The 18,268-nt window shown below is 38.8% G+C and overlaps 1 protein-coding gene and 1 long non-coding RNA gene across 4 annotated transcripts; both read right to left on the bottom strand.

The window, feature by feature from the left end:
- Positions 1-622: 622 nt before the first annotated feature.
- LOC121049485 lies at positions 623-7,489 on the bottom strand. Of its 2 annotated transcripts, XR_005800451.1 has the most exons (5): positions 7,101-7,488; positions 6,854-6,951; positions 1,833-2,016; positions 1,502-1,710; positions 626-810 (listed from the first exon to the last, which is right to left on the bottom strand). It is a non-coding gene; the product is annotated as an uncharacterized LOC121049485 (long non-coding RNA). The 2 variants fall into 2 exon arrangements; XR_005800450.1 differs by having other exon boundaries at positions 623-810; positions 1,502-2,016; positions 7,101-7,489.
- Positions 7,490-8,552: 1,063 nt separating this feature from the next.
- LOC112163743 (GABA transporter 1) lies at positions 8,553-11,339 on the bottom strand. 2 transcript variants are annotated; one of them, XM_040507197.1, is made up of 7 exons: positions 11,006-11,339; positions 10,606-10,836; positions 10,274-10,371; positions 9,943-10,129; positions 9,794-9,843; positions 9,110-9,343; positions 8,553-9,028 (listed from the first exon to the last, which is right to left on the bottom strand). In XM_040507197.1, the coding sequence occupies exons 1-7, from the start codon at positions 11,142-11,144 to the stop codon at positions 8,648-8,650; spliced, it is 1,320 nt and encodes a 439-aa protein (XP_040363131.1). In that variant the 5' UTR covers positions 11,145-11,339; the 3' UTR covers positions 8,553-8,647. The 2 variants fall into 2 exon arrangements, with proteins under 2 accessions (XP_040363131.1, XP_024155783.1); XM_024300015.2 differs by having other exon boundaries at positions 9,713-9,843; positions 11,006-11,338.
- Between the last annotated feature and the right edge of the window lie 6,929 nt (positions 11,340-18,268).

Below are 18,268 nucleotides of genomic sequence, written 5' to 3'. Positions count from 1 at the left end.
AAGATATACACGAAGGGTTGAACGCAAAAAGAGGCCCTCAGTCGCATCTTCTACATACACGAGTGTAATAGCTGGTCCAGACCTTGCACGGATTCCTGCACAAGTGATGTCGATCCAAGAAGTAGATCGGGATAGGACTTGTATTCAATATCGACCAATATCTCGATATTTCAACAACAGTCGGGATGGGACTCGTGTTCAATATCGACCAATATCTTCATATTTCAACAACAGTCGGGATGGGACTCTTGTTCAATATCAATCAACTGCTCCAAATTTCAACAACCACTACCACAAAAGTGGGCTAATCACACCATTGTGAATGGTGTGAATTGGGTCAATGGTGACCAATAATTAGTGACTATGCCCAATAGCCACGGTTTTAGACACTAATATAGTGTTGGTTTCTTTTGCTGGCCTAACAAACACCCAAACTCACCATTAAACAGAAAAGTGACTCAATTGTGAGTCCCAGCAAGCTTCTTTGGTGACTAATATATAATTATTATATAATACACCAATGACATTGGTGACTGCATACAATTAAATTTTTAAAAAAATTGAATTTCTTTTTGGGAATCCATCCCTGGCAATCTGGCAGTCTTCTAACCATTACAGGTAGTGACTCAAAATTGAACACTTCTGCATAAAACACAATTATATTCACACACTCAATTTAGAAAAGTTCATTATTACAACAAAAATACCTACTTAAGCAACTGCCCACTGCTAATTATAAATCTGAATATATAAAAGTCTTCATTTAATCCATGATGAATGTGAAACGTTTCCTCATCAAGATTCATGCACCTGCCAAACAATAAATAATCAATAACGATGACTAGAAATTCTCAAAAAATAAAGCAATCACTGAATTCCAAAGACAAAAAAAAAATAGTAAAGATAAAAGTAGCAGACATACTTCTGCTTAGAATCAGGAGTGAGTGTTTGTGAGTGATTAAGTGATTTTATAATCAATTGCTCTCAAAACAGTTTTGTTTAGGTAACCAATCAAAGTAAACTGAAAATCCAGCAATGAATGTTCTTAAAGTAGCTAATCTAGCAACAACATGTTAGCCAACCCAACTAATTTGAAAAATCTAATAATAGAAATCTAAACAAGCATATTGTATGCAAGGTATTTGACAACAGAAAACACTAAAAAAGGATTGTAGATCAAGTAAGCATTGAATTGCCTAATGTTAATGTGCCAGCATATTGAATTCGAGCTCATAGTTAAGATCTACATAAACCATCGACTTACTGTATTTACATTCAAGACCAACTAATTTCAAGACTTCTGAACTTTAGTGGTAATCCAAAGTGCCAGATCTCAAAGACCAAAATATTTTAAACCATGAACCCAAAATACCACATACAATCCCTGTTTGTCCTGTCTATTATATAGATCTACCAAAATACACCAAATTAAACGTAAATCTACCTTAGGATTTGAACACTCAAATCAGTAAGCAAGAAATATGAGCCAGTAAAAATTTACCTTCACAAGAAGGTCTAATTGCATGGAGTGGTGGTTGACCTATCTCCAATGTAATTGTCAGCAACTGGCAAAATAATTTCACTAGATTGCGATGTTGCAACTACATATGGTAGCAATTTCTGCAGCAAATTGACTCTTCCCTTGGTGAGATGCTACTGAAAGTTGCTTCACAGCCACTACCTTCCCATCAGAAACTCGGAAAGTGTACCCTATACAACAATAAATCTTAATGACATCAAAGGGCTTCTCTCTTTTCTTTTGCTGTAAAAATTGAAAATCATTAGTTCAAAACTTCAAATATATGATAATGATCGATTCAAATAGGTTTTACCTTGTAAAAGTAGTAGAAGGATTAACACCTGTAACTGTTCAAAAATCTTTCTATCAACATGAATTGCATCAACAACAATTTTTTTTTAGTGTAGAGGATGAGTCTGACATAATGCTGGTTGTGCTGGTCATTTGTTTATGAGGGAGCAATAATCTAATAAGAGGTTTCATCATCAAACAAACACCTGAACAGAGAACAATGTAAGAGTCACTAACAGAACACAATGGACAAGTACCGTGGCTAAGTAGATAGCAGTAATACGAAACTATTATAGATGTTGTTAGCAGTTGGAAACCATTTCTTAAATATTTGTGTAGCACCTGAATCAACTTAAGACCAGTAAGCTAACTATTCAAATGTTTGTATCACACTAATACATCTTTGACTCCTAAGTCACAAATGCTATACGTACTTCAAATCATGGAAACCTTATCTAGAGAGTTATGAGTTGCAACAACAATAGTTGATCAAATTATAAAATCATTAAAAGATTCGTTAAAAGGTTGCCACTTTCACTTCCATAGAAATTCTCTATTTGTGGTGTGGTCTTCTTGTGCTCTCCTCAGCCTTGGCTAGGGTCTGGCGTTTCCCTAGTTTCCTGCCTACCATGGTTTGGCGATGAGGACACGATTTTGGTTGTGTGTGTAAAAACCCTAAGCGTCGTCAGAAGCTTCATCTTGTGCGACGCCGTAAACCACCGCGCCTGGTGGTGGCACTATCCTCTTTCGATCATGCTACAGGGTAGTGTACTCGTTTGGAACTACCGAGGAATTGTAAACACAGAAACACAAAGAGCTCTCATCGATCTCATTCAAGCAAAGAAACCTTGCCTCATCTTTCTTTCAGAAACCCTAGCCTGCAAGGGTTTCATTGACTCACTCATCGACCGTTTGGGATTTAAGGGAAATTTCTGTGTTGATCACGAAGAGGATTCACAGGGGCTAGCGATCCTATAGAATGATGATATTCATGTGAATCTACGAACACACTCTGCGCATCATATTGATGCAGAAATCAATAGGCCAGGAGAAGCAATGTGGCGTTTTACTGGTATATATGGCTTTGCAGCTAGAAGAAGTAGAGATCGTACCTGGGCCTTGATTGACGATCTTGCAGCGGAAGGCTGTCATCTGCCATGGCTTATGGCGGGTGACTTTAATGAGGTTATGTCACCAAATGACAAGTCAGGAGGCCCTCCTAGGGCAGCAGCTGCCATGGCAAAGTTTCGCTATACTATGTCAAACGCTGGTTTGATTGACATGGGGTTTGTGGGAAGCCGGTTTACTTGGGCAAACAAATTCACAAAGGAGCGTCTGGATAGAAGTTTCCAATCTGCACAATGGAGAAGTCGCTAGCTTCCCATTTAGTAGAGTTCTCACATTGCATCCCAATGAATCTGACCATAGTCCATTACTTGTGGAAATCAGTACTGATCGAATTCGAAATAAGAGGGGTTCAAGAAGATTTCGTTTTGAAGAGATTTGGTATGGAAATGAAGAGTGTAACGCCATAATTAGGAAATAATGGGCAGTACCTACAACGGGAAATGCTCTCAGGCAATTGGGTCAGAAAACTAAACAAGCTGGAATGAAGCTAATGCAATGGCATCATACGGATTTTGATAAACAGAAAGTGGAGATGAGAGTAGTACAGGAAAAGTTAAATGATCTTATGAAGATGCCTTATTCTCCTGAACAATATGAAGAACAACGTGGTTTGCATGTTAGATATAGCAATTTACTTGCACTACAGGAGAAGTATTGGCGTCAACGATCACGAGCGTTATGGCTGCGTGATGGAGATAGAAACTCTGCTTTCTTTCATAGACGTGCGAGTAACAGGAGGAGTCGCAATACAATCAAGGGACTTGTTGATGAAAATGGAGTATGGCAAACTGAGCCCTCTGAAATCCATAATATCCTCATGCAATACTTCACGGACGTATTCACTACTGAAGGTACAGAAGGTAAAGCAATTAGAGAAGTAATGGCTGCAACTCCAGTCAAGGTTACTGAAGAAATAAATGCTGACCTAACCAAGCTGTATACAGATGAAGAAATCAAAAAGGCTCTTTTCCAAATGCATCCATCCAAAAGTCCGGGTCCAGATGGTATGACTCCTTTCTTCTATCAAAAATATTGGGATGTAGTTAGTTTTGATGTATGCACTGTTGTTCGTAATCTGCTTACAAATGGTGAGGTTTGGAATGAATCCAGTTTCACTCATCTGTGCTTGATTCCAAAAATAAAGGATCCTACAGATGCGACGCATTTTAGACCTATTGCATTGTGCAATGTTATTTGCAGAATTAGTTCAAAAGTGGTAGCTAACAGACTGAAGCAATGGTTGCCTGAGATAATATCTCCTCTACAAAGTGCATATGTACCTGGCAGGTTAATATCTGATAATACACTTGTAGCCACGGAAGCAGCACATTTTATGCATCAGCTTCGAAATCAAGAAACAGGTTTGTTCTCTCTTAAGCTGGACATTAGCAAAGCATATGATCGATTAGAATGGAATTTTCTACATGCAATGCTAACCAAGTTGGGTTTTGAATTAAAGTGGATACAAATGATTATGAATTGTGTTACTTCAGTTCATTATGCAATTCTGATTCAGGGAGACGTGTCCGCTCAGATTTTTCCTACTCGAGGCATCAGACAGGGAGATCCCTTGTCCCCATACCTCTTCATATTATGTGCTGAAGGTTTATCAGCATTAATTTCCAAGGCAGTGGCGACAGATAACATAGCTGGTCTCACCATGTGTCCCCAAGCTCCTACGCTTCATCATCTATTTTTTGCAGATGATAGTTTTATGTTTGGCACTGCAACTGAACATGAGTGCATTCAGTTTAGAAGAGTATTAGATACTTATGAAAAAGCGTCAGGACAGAAGGTGAATTTTCAAAAAAGCAGTGTCGTATTCAGCAATAATGTTAAGCTGGAAGAGCAACTGAAATTGGCATCTCTTCTTGAAGTGAAATGCGTCAAAGAGCATGATAGATACTTGGGGTTGCCCCTTCGAGTTGGAAGATCAAAAACAGCACAGTTTGCTTACATAAAAGAAAAGTTGACAAAAAAGCTTATCAGTTGGAAGTCAAAAATTCTAAGTTCAGCAGGAAAAGAAATTTTGATCAAAGCAGTAGCCCAGACAATGCCTCTTTATGCCATGAACTGTTATTTATTACCGAAGGGTCTCTATGATGATATTCACCAGCTTTGTGCTTCTTTCTTTTGGGGTGACACTGAAGGAAAAAAGAAGATTCACTGGAGAAGCTGGGAAAGGCTTTGTCTCACAAAGAATGAAGGAGGTATGGGATTCAAAAATATATATGCGTATAATTTAGCCATGCTGGCAAAACAAGGATGGAGAATTCTCTCCAATCCTGACTCTCTTATTGCTAGATTATTCAAGGCCAGATACTTTCCATCTTGTTCCTTTTGGGAAGCTGAACTTGGTGACGCTCCATCCTTCTCATGGAGAAGCATTTTACAAGGTAGACCAGTGCTAAAAGCAGAAATTCAGTGGCATGTTGGGGATGGCAATAACATTAATATTTGGTGTGATAAATGGATTCCAAACTGCCCACAGTATCGCATTCAAAAGCCACCCAACACCAATCTGGAAGTTGTAGTAGATCTTATTGATGCTAGAGCGCGGGTTTGGGACACAGTGAAAATTCGAGGTACTTTCCCTTATGATATTGCTGAAAAAATACTATGCATTCCGTTGAGTAGAAGAAACAATAAGGATACTTTCTTTTGGAGACATGAACGCAAGGGTTTCTTCTCTGTTAAGTCTGCTTATTGGATTGCACGAGATAAGGTGTTAGGAAATGTGCTTACATCCTCTTCTCAGGGAAACCCTTATCATATTCTGTGGAAAATAATTTGGCGAGCACATGTTCCAGGAAAGGTACAAATTTGTATCTGGCGTGCATGCCAAAATCTTCTACCTACAAAAGAAAAATTACTCCAGAAGGGTTATACGGGGGACACTGATTGCCTATTATGTCCTGCAAGATTTGAGGATAGAGCACACATTTTTTGTAAGTGTCCTACAACCCAATTAATCTTATCATCTCCTCCTTTCAATCTGCAAGCTAGTCTGTTGCCACATCTAAACTTCATTGAGTGGATGCTAGAGCAAGCTATGAACCTAAAGCAAGACACTTTCGAGAAGTTGCTTATGATACTATGGGCATTGTGGAAGAACAGAAACACTAAACTCTGGGATGGTTGTGCACAAACATCTACTGATATTGTGTTCAGCTCCTTCTCTTGGTTGGATGAGTTTAGAAAGGCACGACATGATGCTGCTGCCAAGCTAGTTAAAATGCAAAAGAAACCATGGAAGCCTGATCCAGAAAAGAGATGGAAACTAAATGTTGATGGTAGTTTCTTACCAAACCAAATGAAAGGTGGTCTAGGAGGAGTCTTGCGTGATGAGGATGGTGGTTTCAAAGCTGCATTTACACAGCCAGTACAACATGTGGATAGTGCCAAACAGGTAGAGCTCCTAGCAATCAAAGAAGGTTTGCAACTGTTACAATCTTTAAAGGTGCAATCTGTGGTGATAGAGTCTGATTGCCTGGAAGCTACTTTGGACATAGGAAACCAAAGGTACGATCTGATTGATTATTCTGCAATTATTGATGATATAAGGATGATTATGGCGTCCTTCCCAGGAGTGCAGATTTGTTTTGCTCCTAAAACTTGTAATGCAGTAGCTCATAGGCTAGCTAGCATAGCTTTTGATGAAAACTATACATCAGTTTGGATTGATAAGGTTCTAGAATGCATTCTGGACGTTTTATAATCAGATTGTAATCAGCCGACTTAAGGCTTCTTTCAATAAAGATAATTATTCTATTCAAAAAAAAAAATTAAAAGATTCGTTATTTTAATAAACCCAAAATTTAGAACCGCCATCAAGAAAGAAGCATGCAACAGCACAAACCAGAATACCAACCAAACATCATCCTAAAATTCAAAAAGAGAGATAATTTGTTGTACCTTTTAGGCGGATCTGAGATTCATTACAAAGATTTTATATGGGTATGAAATTCTCGCCATAATTTACAATCGATGAAGCCAACTCTTACAAAAACCACCTGAAATCGAAGATCATTAAAAGTTCTACAAGACAGAAAATAAACCCAAAATTCAAATCTGCCATCAAGGGAGACGCATGCAATAGCATAAACCAGAGAACTAACCAATTATTATCCTAAAATTCAGAAAGATAAATTATATGTTGTACCTTTTGGGCATATCTGAGATTCATTCCAATGATACCATACAAGTATTAAAGTCTACCCATAGTTTATGGAGATGAAACCGAACTCTTACAAAAACTACCTCAAATAGAAGACCACGTTCGATTTTCTATAAGACGGAAAAACATTGAAAGATTGCTACTCTCTTCATAACTTGAGAGATGAAGAGATAGGGCAGAGAGAGAGAGACAGGGTGTGTGTGTGTGTGTGTTGTGCACCGCAAATTAAAGATTGTTATCGATCAAAATCATTTAAGTGTGATTTTTTATAATTTCATTGCTTAAAAGAAAAGACTTATTATGTTTAAAAGAATATTTTAATGGGTATTAATTATTTGGTTTCATTTGGTGACATTGCAACAGTACAAACATGGGGTCAATGGGAGTATTGGTGAAATATTGTAGGGTGCTGTCACCATTAACTAAAACTTGGGCATGTAATGGTATCCTTTGACCACTTTTGTGGTAGTGAACAATCTTCCTTAGTCTTAACAGGTATCTCTCTCTCTCTCTCTCTCTCTCTCACACACACACACTCTTATGCACGCGCGCACGTAATTATATACGAAACACAAGACACCTCCGAGCCGAGGTCGACATAGACAGGAGTTTACTGATATCATCTGTTTGCCCCTTTTCTAGGTCTTTGCTGACTAGTGCTCTAAAGCCCATATGCAGTGTAAGATTTCTACCAATGATTGAGATACATACCCGCAAATGAGATCTTGCAACTGTTGCTATTTCTGTAGTTTTCGTGCTGTAGTTAACTTTCATAGACTTTGTAATTTGGTTTTAAGGTATGGCATTAAGTGCCATCTATAATTAATTTGATACCTTTATCAAGACACCAGCATATGCTTCAATGCACGAATGCAACCGTTCTGAAGAAATATCTGATATTTGTGTCATTTTGAGTAGATAGAAAAATTTTATTGTGAAATGTCTATTGCCTGTGAATTTTTGTTTTTGTTTTTTTGGTTTTTTGTTTTGTTTGTTTGTTTTTTTTTTTTTTTTTTTTTTTTTTTTTGAGAATGAACTATTGCCTGTGAATTTGGACCATCAACTAAGCGAATCTTAACAACATTAATTATATTGTTGATATGTGACAAAGATATTATGCGTCAATCATATAATGTACATGTCAACCTTCTGTCTCTAATGGTAAATTTAAACAGATAGACACACACTAGGTAAATTATTCCCTCTGTCAATGGCATGTTATGTTTTTTGAGAGTGATAATCAGGTATGTTCTTGTTTGCGTAAGTGAGCGAGCTTAATTGATATGTGGCAACATATCATGCCAGCTAGATATCTGGCTAGAGAGCGTCGATCTCTGCCAAAACTGTGTGTATAATTGTATACACAACTTATGCTAGTCTAAGAAGATGAAATCTTTTAACATTGTGGTGTTAAGCGAGTAGAATAAGACATGAACAAATGGAATACGTACATTACATGCAGGCTGGAAAGAGTAGTAGTATTATGACTACAAGGATGAGAAGACGAGAAATACTACCCAGACACATCTGGGTCATACATTAGCAAATAACTTATAAGTTTTGGCATCGAGGCTTATTTGCCTTATAGCTGCAACTGCACCTATAATTCCCAAGACTGAGAATACCACAGCAATAGTGATGTTCAACCAGTAAATGGGGCTTCGTTTCGATGGCTTAAATGTCAAGTTGAAGAGAACAGCAGGCAAAACGAAGTCAAGAGGGATAAAACCAAATGCCCCAATCACTGAATTGATATCCCCGAAAAATGGAAGCATTGCTGCTATGGCTGTTGCTAACATGACAGACAGTGAACGGGAGATTAACCTCGGGATCAGATTGCGAGCAGACAACTCGTTTCTTGTTGGGTCTGCAAATGTTGTCTCTAGCACTTCATTTGTGGGCTGCAGATATACCTGCAGTAGAAAACAATTTTAAACCAGAGATAGCAATACTGAAGAAAATGATAGTTCAAGTGGCGGTGATCATTATTTTACCACACCCACAGCTGAAAGTTGGAACATGGTGAAAACGTTGGTCATGAAAATGAGCCACTTCGGGATCAAAGGCTTGCCATCATCCAAGAAGTTGCTAAGGATAAGGCCTTCAGCTTTGTTTCCAAATGCCCAATAACCAGAGATAGCAACACTGAAGGAAGTCGTCGTCACAACAGCATAACAAACAGATAGTCCCTTAAACATCTTTCCCTTCACTGGTGCTGCTACCGTTGCCTGTTAAAAAAAGTTATAGTGAATTAGTTTCGCAGAGATAGCGAGATATTGTGTAGGGTATTTTGGGATGGAGATTGTTTATAACTTTTTATTGTACGAAAAGTGCTTCCAAATAACCATATATAGAACAAAGTATTCTCTAGAGAAGAAATTTTAGTGCTTCTTTCGGAAACACTTTGCAAGCGAATATGCAAGAAGCCCGAGTTTTTAATGAAAAATTTTATGTGCTTCTAATCAATAAAAGGTTCCATGCTTCATACTGATTTGAGGACTACCTCCAAACAGCCCCAAATAGCGAACTATAGCTTGTTTCTATTATTGTTACAGTCATAGTATCGCATTTGAATCCAAAACAAGGCTGAGAATAACCTGAATTTCTGGAATAATGCCATTGCCATATATTGTAGCAATGATGGCATTAGCATTAAAGATCCCAAAAACGCGACTTACAGTGCTACTCTTCAAGGAATAGTCCTTTTGGGACCCTTTGGAAGAATTTCCTGGCAAAATGCACTTGGAATTTTCATCAATCTCAGACAGTGCTATATCAAGTACGTGAACTGACATCAATCAGATAGTAAGTATTCTGTTGGTTTTACCAATGTAGACGCAAGCAGCAGTGGCACAAACGCTATAGGCTAGGCCAAGAAGCATGGACACAAGGTTAATGTGCCTGAGTGAGTGAAAAGATGGGATTTGGGCCAAAACCAGCATCAAGCATCCAAATATGATTACAAACTCATAAAGCTTCATACTCCCATTTGGACTTGATAGCAAGTAAATTGACTGCAAAAGAAAAACAGAAATAGAAAGGAATTACAAGCAGTTAAACTATAACTAACCACGACAAAGAGCTTACGTATAATATATAGTAAAGACAGAAGAAGACAAAATTAAGGGATGTAAACGAAATTAATGGAAAACCATTACCTTCATGCATTGTCCTCCCAAAAGAATAGAGGCAACAACAGCACCATAGCATACCAGAAACTGAATTGGTCCAACAAAATACCAACACCATTTCGGCCCTGTAGTGTTCATATCATATTGTTTTATGATGAGCAACCCTAGCTTGGTAACAATCACTTTGTTACTGCTAGACAGTAACAGTTTTACTCGATTCAAAATTACAATTATCATGAAGAAAATATGAGTACTCAAGTTTCTGATTAAGATTTCAATAATTCAGAGTGCTCTCTAACCAATTATGATAATATATAAAAATAACCAATTGAGCATAGTGATAATATATAAGTAAGTACCTAGAATGTCGTGAGCGAGGTCTCTGAATCGGAAATGGCGATGACCCAATTGAGCATAGTGTTCAAGAACTAGAGAGATTAAATTGTAGGAATAGAAAGTTACTGATGCTCCAATAACCAAACAGAAAATCCCAGTCGTCCATCCGAGGAAGGCAAAAGCATATGGCAGACTTAGAAGATCTGGACCAACGATTGAAGTTGTCAAGTGATAAGCACAGTGTACCCATGATCCTGCATCAAGTTAATGTTAACTCAAATTAATCTCAGTGACTTAGATAAAGGGGGAAGAATGAAAAGTGATAATATTAATGTAGAAGCTAGAAGATCGATGATGATCGAGGTCCTTAAGGATTCCAATTAAAGAAAAAAAATACTAGAAACAGAGAGCAAGTCATATTACCCTTGGATTTAAGAACAAAAAGAGCCCCGGCATTAAGTTGCTTCTGTTGGTCATCATCATGAGCTTCTTGGCCAACCTTTGCATGGTCCTCTACTACTTGATCTTGAACATGTGCAGCTACCGAGCTTGTTGTCACCATTTTATATATATATTTTTGTTCTTAGCTTCTTTGGGAGGAGAGGCCTAAAGCATTACAAATTCTAACATTCCTATTGAGTTTGTATCACATTCTTGATGCGGGAAATCTATATGCTGAAAACTAATATCATACCGCTCTCACTCCACCGAAATGAGAGAGATCGAGAGAGAGAGAGAGAGAGAGAGAGAGAGAGAGAGAGAGAGAGTGGAGGAGGAGGAAGAGGAGGGGGTGTTTATATATGAGGAAATATATATAGCCGTGTTGCTTGTTTATCAATTGTCTAAAATAGAAAATAATAGCTTGTCTTTGTGTTTAGGGATAAAATGTTATTACTTATAATGATTAAGAATTGGAAAGGTAGAGGTGGATTTTGCATGAGGATTCTATAAGGCTTCTATAACTTGGAATGGAAAGGTTGCACCATATCAATGCACCATCTATGCTTGAATCTTTCAAGATTCCTCTTACCACCGATTTTGACATTATATTGCCAAATTTGAAGTTCAAATAAGTAAAATAAAAAGGATCATCTTTGATAAAAGGGTAGCATTACAAAGGAACTCCATGTGAAGTAGCCCGATAAGTTAATTTCTTTAAGATCAGTATAACACTTCATACAACCCCAATAGACAATGACACAGCCAAAATAAATTTTTTTGTTCATATAGTAACAATATCTCACATGTTATGAATGTGGTGATTGAGATTAGTTATTACATATAAAAAGATATGACATCATCATCGAAACATAATTTATTTGTTGAAGTAAAGGTCAATTTATTAATAATAATTAGCGATTAGAATCGGTTAAAGAACATTCCGTAAAAAATCGAGAGCATCCATCAATTGACACTAGCAAAAATCAAAATTAAGGGTATAGTCTGAGCTAAGAGGTGAACCACCTTATTGGCCTGGCGGTTAAAATAAAGAGATTTTATCCATTTACCCTAATTTAGGGTCATTTATCTCACTTACCTCATTAAGTTTTTTTAATTCCCCTTATCCATAAAGACTCTAATAAGGTCTTTCTTAATACCCAATTATGTTTTTTTTTTTTTTCAGACTATTTTACTCTCACCCCTTTGTTAAATAGAGAGAGAGAAGCCATAAGAGACTTCGTCAGATTCCAGTCATCAGTTGCCAGATTACGGCTAATGATTGCCTGAATCCGGTCACCTGCTGCCACCCACGGACTTCTCTAAAAACCTCGTCGGAGGTCTCCAAAGAGGTCGCCGGAAAGGTTTATTAGATGAGGGGGGGGGGGGGGGGGGGGGGCGGGGGCAATAGAGGTTTATGAAACCTCACCGAAAGTCCCTAAAGAGGTTATCGGAGATCTCATATGGGGTTGGAGAGCAAATTAGATGATTTATACAATAGCTATTAAACCTAGGTTTCAAACTGGCGGCGGCGATCTTCCCTCAGGCAAGGCTATCTTTCCTCAGTCAAGGCGACGATCATGGAGTGACAAGATGCGGCGGCGTGGAGCGGGGCCTCGGCGTTGATCGTGAGTGGCGGCGCGAGGTTTCTAGGTTGGAGGCCTCGCTGACCATGTTTTTTGCTGGGTTAAATCCGATCTTCGAGCGCTATACAGCGTTGACGGAGGTGGTTGTCGACTCTGATCGCGACAGTAGACGAGGCTGGTCGCTGGGATGTGTAGATTGGTGCTTCGATCTGGGCGTCATCATTTTAAGACATCGATCGAAGTTGTTCTTTGAGGGCGGCGGTTTTAAGGCAGCGGCTCACGGCGATCTCCAGCCGGCTGTGTTCACCCAGACGTCGGTGGATGGTTTGATGATGTGGGTAGGAAGGCCGCAGGAAATGGCAGTGGTGGAGGCAGAGTGGCAGAAGAGGAGGGACTGGAATGTTTCCCCCTTGTGGGCTTGGATTTGGGTCTGGGTCTCTGGGCCTGAGCTCAACTCCGGGCTGCTGGGGCAGAGGAACAAAACTTGGTTTGGAGTTTGGGCCTATGGGCTTGGGCTCAGTCTAAGGTAATCTGGGCCCTAATGAATTAGGGTATTGAGCCTGTGTGAGGTTGAATTAACTTCTATGAGTCTTCTATGACTTTTCTAGTATCTTGCTTGTACCGCAATTGCGTAATTGGCAAGTAGGACCTAGTTGAATGATTTCTTTTTCGTAGGAGGCGAGGTTTTTTCATTCTTGTATAGGCTCGCTTAAATGTGAGCGTCCCAGAGATTTTAATGATCTGCTCTAGCTTAGTTAGTTTAGTTCGAATTTTCTTGTCGAGTTTTGCTTATGTAAGTTATGGTAGACTCTAGCCTATTGGCTGTTGATCTAATGAAATCAACTTCTATTTTAGAAAAAAAAAAAAAAAAAAGACCAAATTAGATTATGGAATTCTTTTCATAGCTGTGCTTGTATAAAATATAAAACAAGACCAAATTGTATAAAACTTTTTTTATTCGTTTTTCTTTCATTCTCAGACCCAACAGTTTACTAAAAAAAAAAAAAAGATTTGGCCATCCAGAAAATGCTTTGGGCACCAGACTGGAGCAAACCACCCAGAGATCGGGTGTAACTAAGGGATCCAAGCTCGCCCTCTGTTGCTGTAATTCATCTTCTAGTAAAATAGCAAAAGCGCCAATTCCAAAGCACCAGCACCTCAGAATTCGAAAGATAACGTGGAGACTCAGCTTCTCATCAGTTCCTCGTCGCCTACCAGCTCCAACTCTGAGATCGCTTGCTAGCGGCGACCAGTCCTCGTCTCCTACCAGCTCTGACTCCTCGTCACCTACCAGCTCTAACTCCGAGATAGCCTACTAGCGGCGACCGGTCCTTGTCACCTACCAGGTCCGACTCCGAGATACCAGCGTCGACCGGTCATCTTCGGCCTCATCTCGCAGTCGATCATCTAGATCGGAGCTAGAAAAAGAGAGAGAGAGAGAGAGAGAGAGAGAGAGAGGACCTAGTTTATTAATTAGGTTAAGGGTAAAATGGTCATTTTCTCTTCAATTGGATTAGTGAGAATAAAATAATGGGGCCATGACCACTTACCCGATTTTAGGCTAAAAATTGCCCACTTACTCCAGCAAAAGTTTTTTAACCCAATTTACCCAATCTAACATCTATTGACATTTTAGCCCCTATTAATTAAATTAAAACCTATCCCTCTCCTCTCAGTCTCTCTCTCCTTCCCAAACTCTCTCGCTCTTCCCCCGATCTCTCTCTCTCTCTCTCTCTCTCTCTCTCTCTCTCTCTCTCTCTCTCTCTCTCTCTCTCTCTCTCTCTCTCTCTCTCTCTCCCCATGATCTCCACCTCCGGTCTGTCTCTCTCTCTCTCTCTACGATCGTCGCGCCGAAGATGCAGTCCAAACCTGAAGACGACGAAGAAGATCCAGTCGGAGCTCCAGCCACTCCAACGTTCTCGTCGCCGTTCGATTCCACAAAGCTTGAAATAACCTGACCCGACTCCACAAAGCTACAGTCTTTCACCTTCACGGACCTCACAAGCCGGCCCTGGAGGCTCAGCCACCGCTTGCAGACCAGCGATCTCGGCTTCTGAGCCTGCTCCGGCAGCTTGGCCAGAATTTCGAGGAAGATTTGATCAATCTGCAAGTACTCCGACCGATCTGCAAGTTCAACCATTTTCGGAGGCAAGAACCTAGCAAGCACAGGCAGCAGATCAAGGAAGCCAACGCTGTCGTGAAAACCCGAAACAAAGAGACCCCAACCCGCCGCAGGGAAGCACCGGAGAAAAAACCAGCCGGCCTCACACATTGATGGGTGCCCAGAGCAATTTATGGGTGTCCAGAGCACTTTTTTTTCTTTTTTTTTTGGTATCCTGATTTTTTTTTTTTGTATCTGTAATGTATTCATTTTGGTTCACTTGAGAGCAATAATATGATGATTGGAGGGTAATAATATGATTATTGAGGCAATAATAGGATTATTAGGAGGCAATAATATGAGTATTGGGGGGCAATAATATGATTACTGGGGGGCAATAATATGATCAATTGTGTCCTATAGTGCATTCATTTTGGTTTTGGGAGTTTATACAATTCACTGGACGGAAATAATATGAATTTGGGAGGCAATAATATGATTATTGGGAGACAATAATATGATTACTGGGGGGCAATAATATGATTACTGTGGGGTAATAATATGGTTACTAGGTATTATTAGGGGGCAATAAATTCAGATGCCGGTAGCTAGATTCCGGTGACCGGTCGCCGGATTCCGGTCACCTGAGTCGGCGCTCGGCCACTGGTCACCGGAGGCCGGCAAGGTGGAGGATGACTTCTCCCTCTAAGTGAAAATGAAGGAGAGGGCAAAAAAGTTTCAAAAAAAATAAAAAAGAATTAATTGGGTATTAGGGAAATAATCCCTTAGAGTGTTTTGGGTAAATGGGGTTAAAAAACAGTTTGTGGAGCAAGTGGGCAATTTTTAAGCTGAAATTGGGTAAATGATCATTTTCCCTAAAATAATTTCAACTCATTTTAGATTTTTAGCCGTTTGAATCAAGGACCGTAACATGAAATAGAAAAAAATAGAACACATCCGAAACAAAGCTTGAGCCCTCCTCCACTATATAACCTAGGGGTCGTCAACGGGCCGGGCCTTGCTATATTTTTAAATAATTACGGGCCGGGCCGGGCAGAGCTTTATTAAAAATCAAAGGATCCAAGCTCATCCATATAAAGTGGGCCTTGCGGGCTTTTTCGGGTCGGGCCTTGCAGGCTTTATTTATAAATAAATATTTAAAGACACAAGTATTTTTTTTTTTTTTAATCAAGCTTTGGAAATTCAATGGATAATGATCAAATACAACCAAAGATAACAATCTATATAACTATATTGTACCAAAAAAAATCTAGATTTATATATAGATACTAATTTGTTGATAAATAAATTTTTAAAGACACTAATTTTTTATAAATCTATATTTATACATCATACACTCCAAAGAGCTACATATAGCAATTCAAAGAAAATGAGAAACCGACCGTTGGATGAGTTTATTACAATAAATTATGAGTGTGGTAAAAAATTTAGCCAATTTCACCATATTTTTGAATCCGATCGGATTGGTCAACCGTAACCACTTATATGTTTTATTGATTGACCGATGGCGTGGCAACCGCGAAATGTGCTTATTTTTTCACATCACGTTTGTATATATTCCATCGATGGATGTGCGTGGACATAAGATAAAAAAAAAATTAATTTTAATTACAAACACATTGGACTATACCAATTTTATTCCTAAAGTTATATGACTTATACATTGCATTTAAATTGTTTAGGTTCATTCTAAAGCAACCATGAAGTGGAAAATGAATTCGGAGAAACCAACCGCTTGATGGAGAGATTGTAATGTTTTATGGTGGTTGTAGAAAATCCAGCCAATTTGGTTCACGTTTCGAATTCGATCAACTAGGTCAAACATAGTTACTCTTATAAACCTATATTTATATATCATACACTCCAAAGAGCAACCCCTATCAATTCAAAGAAAATGGAAAAACCGACCGTTGGATGAGTTTATTACAATAAATTATGAGTGTGGTAAAAAATTTAGCCAATTTCACCATATTTTCGAATTCGATCGGATTGGTCAACCGATATGTAGAATATATATATATATATGCACATATTTTATATAGAAGTATAATAGTATAAGAACTTCCACACACACACACACACATATATATATATATATATATATCTCTCTCTCTCTCTATACACACACATATATATTAATATATATATATATATATAAACACACACACACACACATATATATATATATATGAAAATGTTCTGAAGAGGACGTCCGCAACCCAGAAAAAGTGCGGACGTCGCTCCTCTGGCCTCTATCTAGCGGCGACGGCGCAGCGCGGCTTGCCGGAGGGACGCCGGGGGTCGTGCGGAGGGGTATGCGGTGCGGTGGAGTCGCCGGCGACGGTTCTGCGGTGCTGCACAGAACCTGCAACTGCAGGTGAGGTGGCTGCCCAGAAACCGGCAAGCCCGACCTCCTTCGACCTCGAACGCCGCCCAGAAGAGGTCTGGGACGCCTCCGGCCTCCCTCCGGCCAGCCCCGCTCCACCGTCGTCGCCTGGAACCCTCCTGCTGCGTTGACGTCCGCACTTTAGCGAAGTGCGGATGTCCGCTTCAGAACCCGCCTGTATATATATATATATATATATATATATCTCTATACATATATATATATATATAAACACACACACATATATGATATATTGATATATATATATATATATATATATATATATATATATACAGATCCTATCCAGAGTGGAGCTCCGCTTTAAAAATTAACTTGTGAAGTTCGAGTTTTTGGTCACTTTTCGGTTGCACATCCACATCTTGACCGTTCAGTTTTTAGGTATTAGTGTATAGATCGTCTCTGCAAATTTTCAGCCAAAATGATGATCGTTAAGGCATTGATAACTGATTTAAAGCTAGTACGGTTCAGGTTGACAGATTTAGTCTTTCTATTGGTTTAAGCGAGTTAGATATCTTAACGATCATCAATTTGGCTGAAACTTTGCAGAGATGATCTATACACTAGCATCTAAAAACTGAACTGTCGAGATGTGGATATGTGACCGAAAAGTGACCGAAAACTTGAACTTCACAAGTTAATTTCAAAGCGGAGCTCCGCTCTGGATAGGATCTGTATATATATATATATAGATATATATATATATATATATATATCTCTCTCTCTCTCTCTCTCTCTATATATATATATAATATAAACACACACACACACATATATGATATATTGATATATATATATATATATATATATATCTATATGACTATATATATATATATATCTATATAAACACACACACAAATATATATATATGTCTATATGTGTCTATATATATATATATATTTATAAACACACACACACATAGATATATCTATATATATATAACACACACACACACACACACACATATATATATATATAAACACACACACACACACACACACACACACACACACACACATATATATATATATAATATTTTGCGGGCTTTTACGGGCCGGGCCTAGCGGGCTTTTGGCGGGTCGGGCCTATGGGCCGGGCCTGGTTTTTGCTGGCTTTTTTGCGGGCCTCCATCGGCC

This window comes from Rosa chinensis, chromosome 5, assembly GCF_002994745.2.
Source record: "Rosa chinensis cultivar Old Blush chromosome 5, RchiOBHm-V2, whole genome shotgun sequence".
In the NCBI taxonomy this organism is placed as follows: domain Eukaryota; kingdom Viridiplantae; phylum Streptophyta; class Magnoliopsida; order Rosales; family Rosaceae; genus Rosa; species Rosa chinensis.
This window is presented reverse-complemented; position numbering and strand designations above follow the sequence as displayed.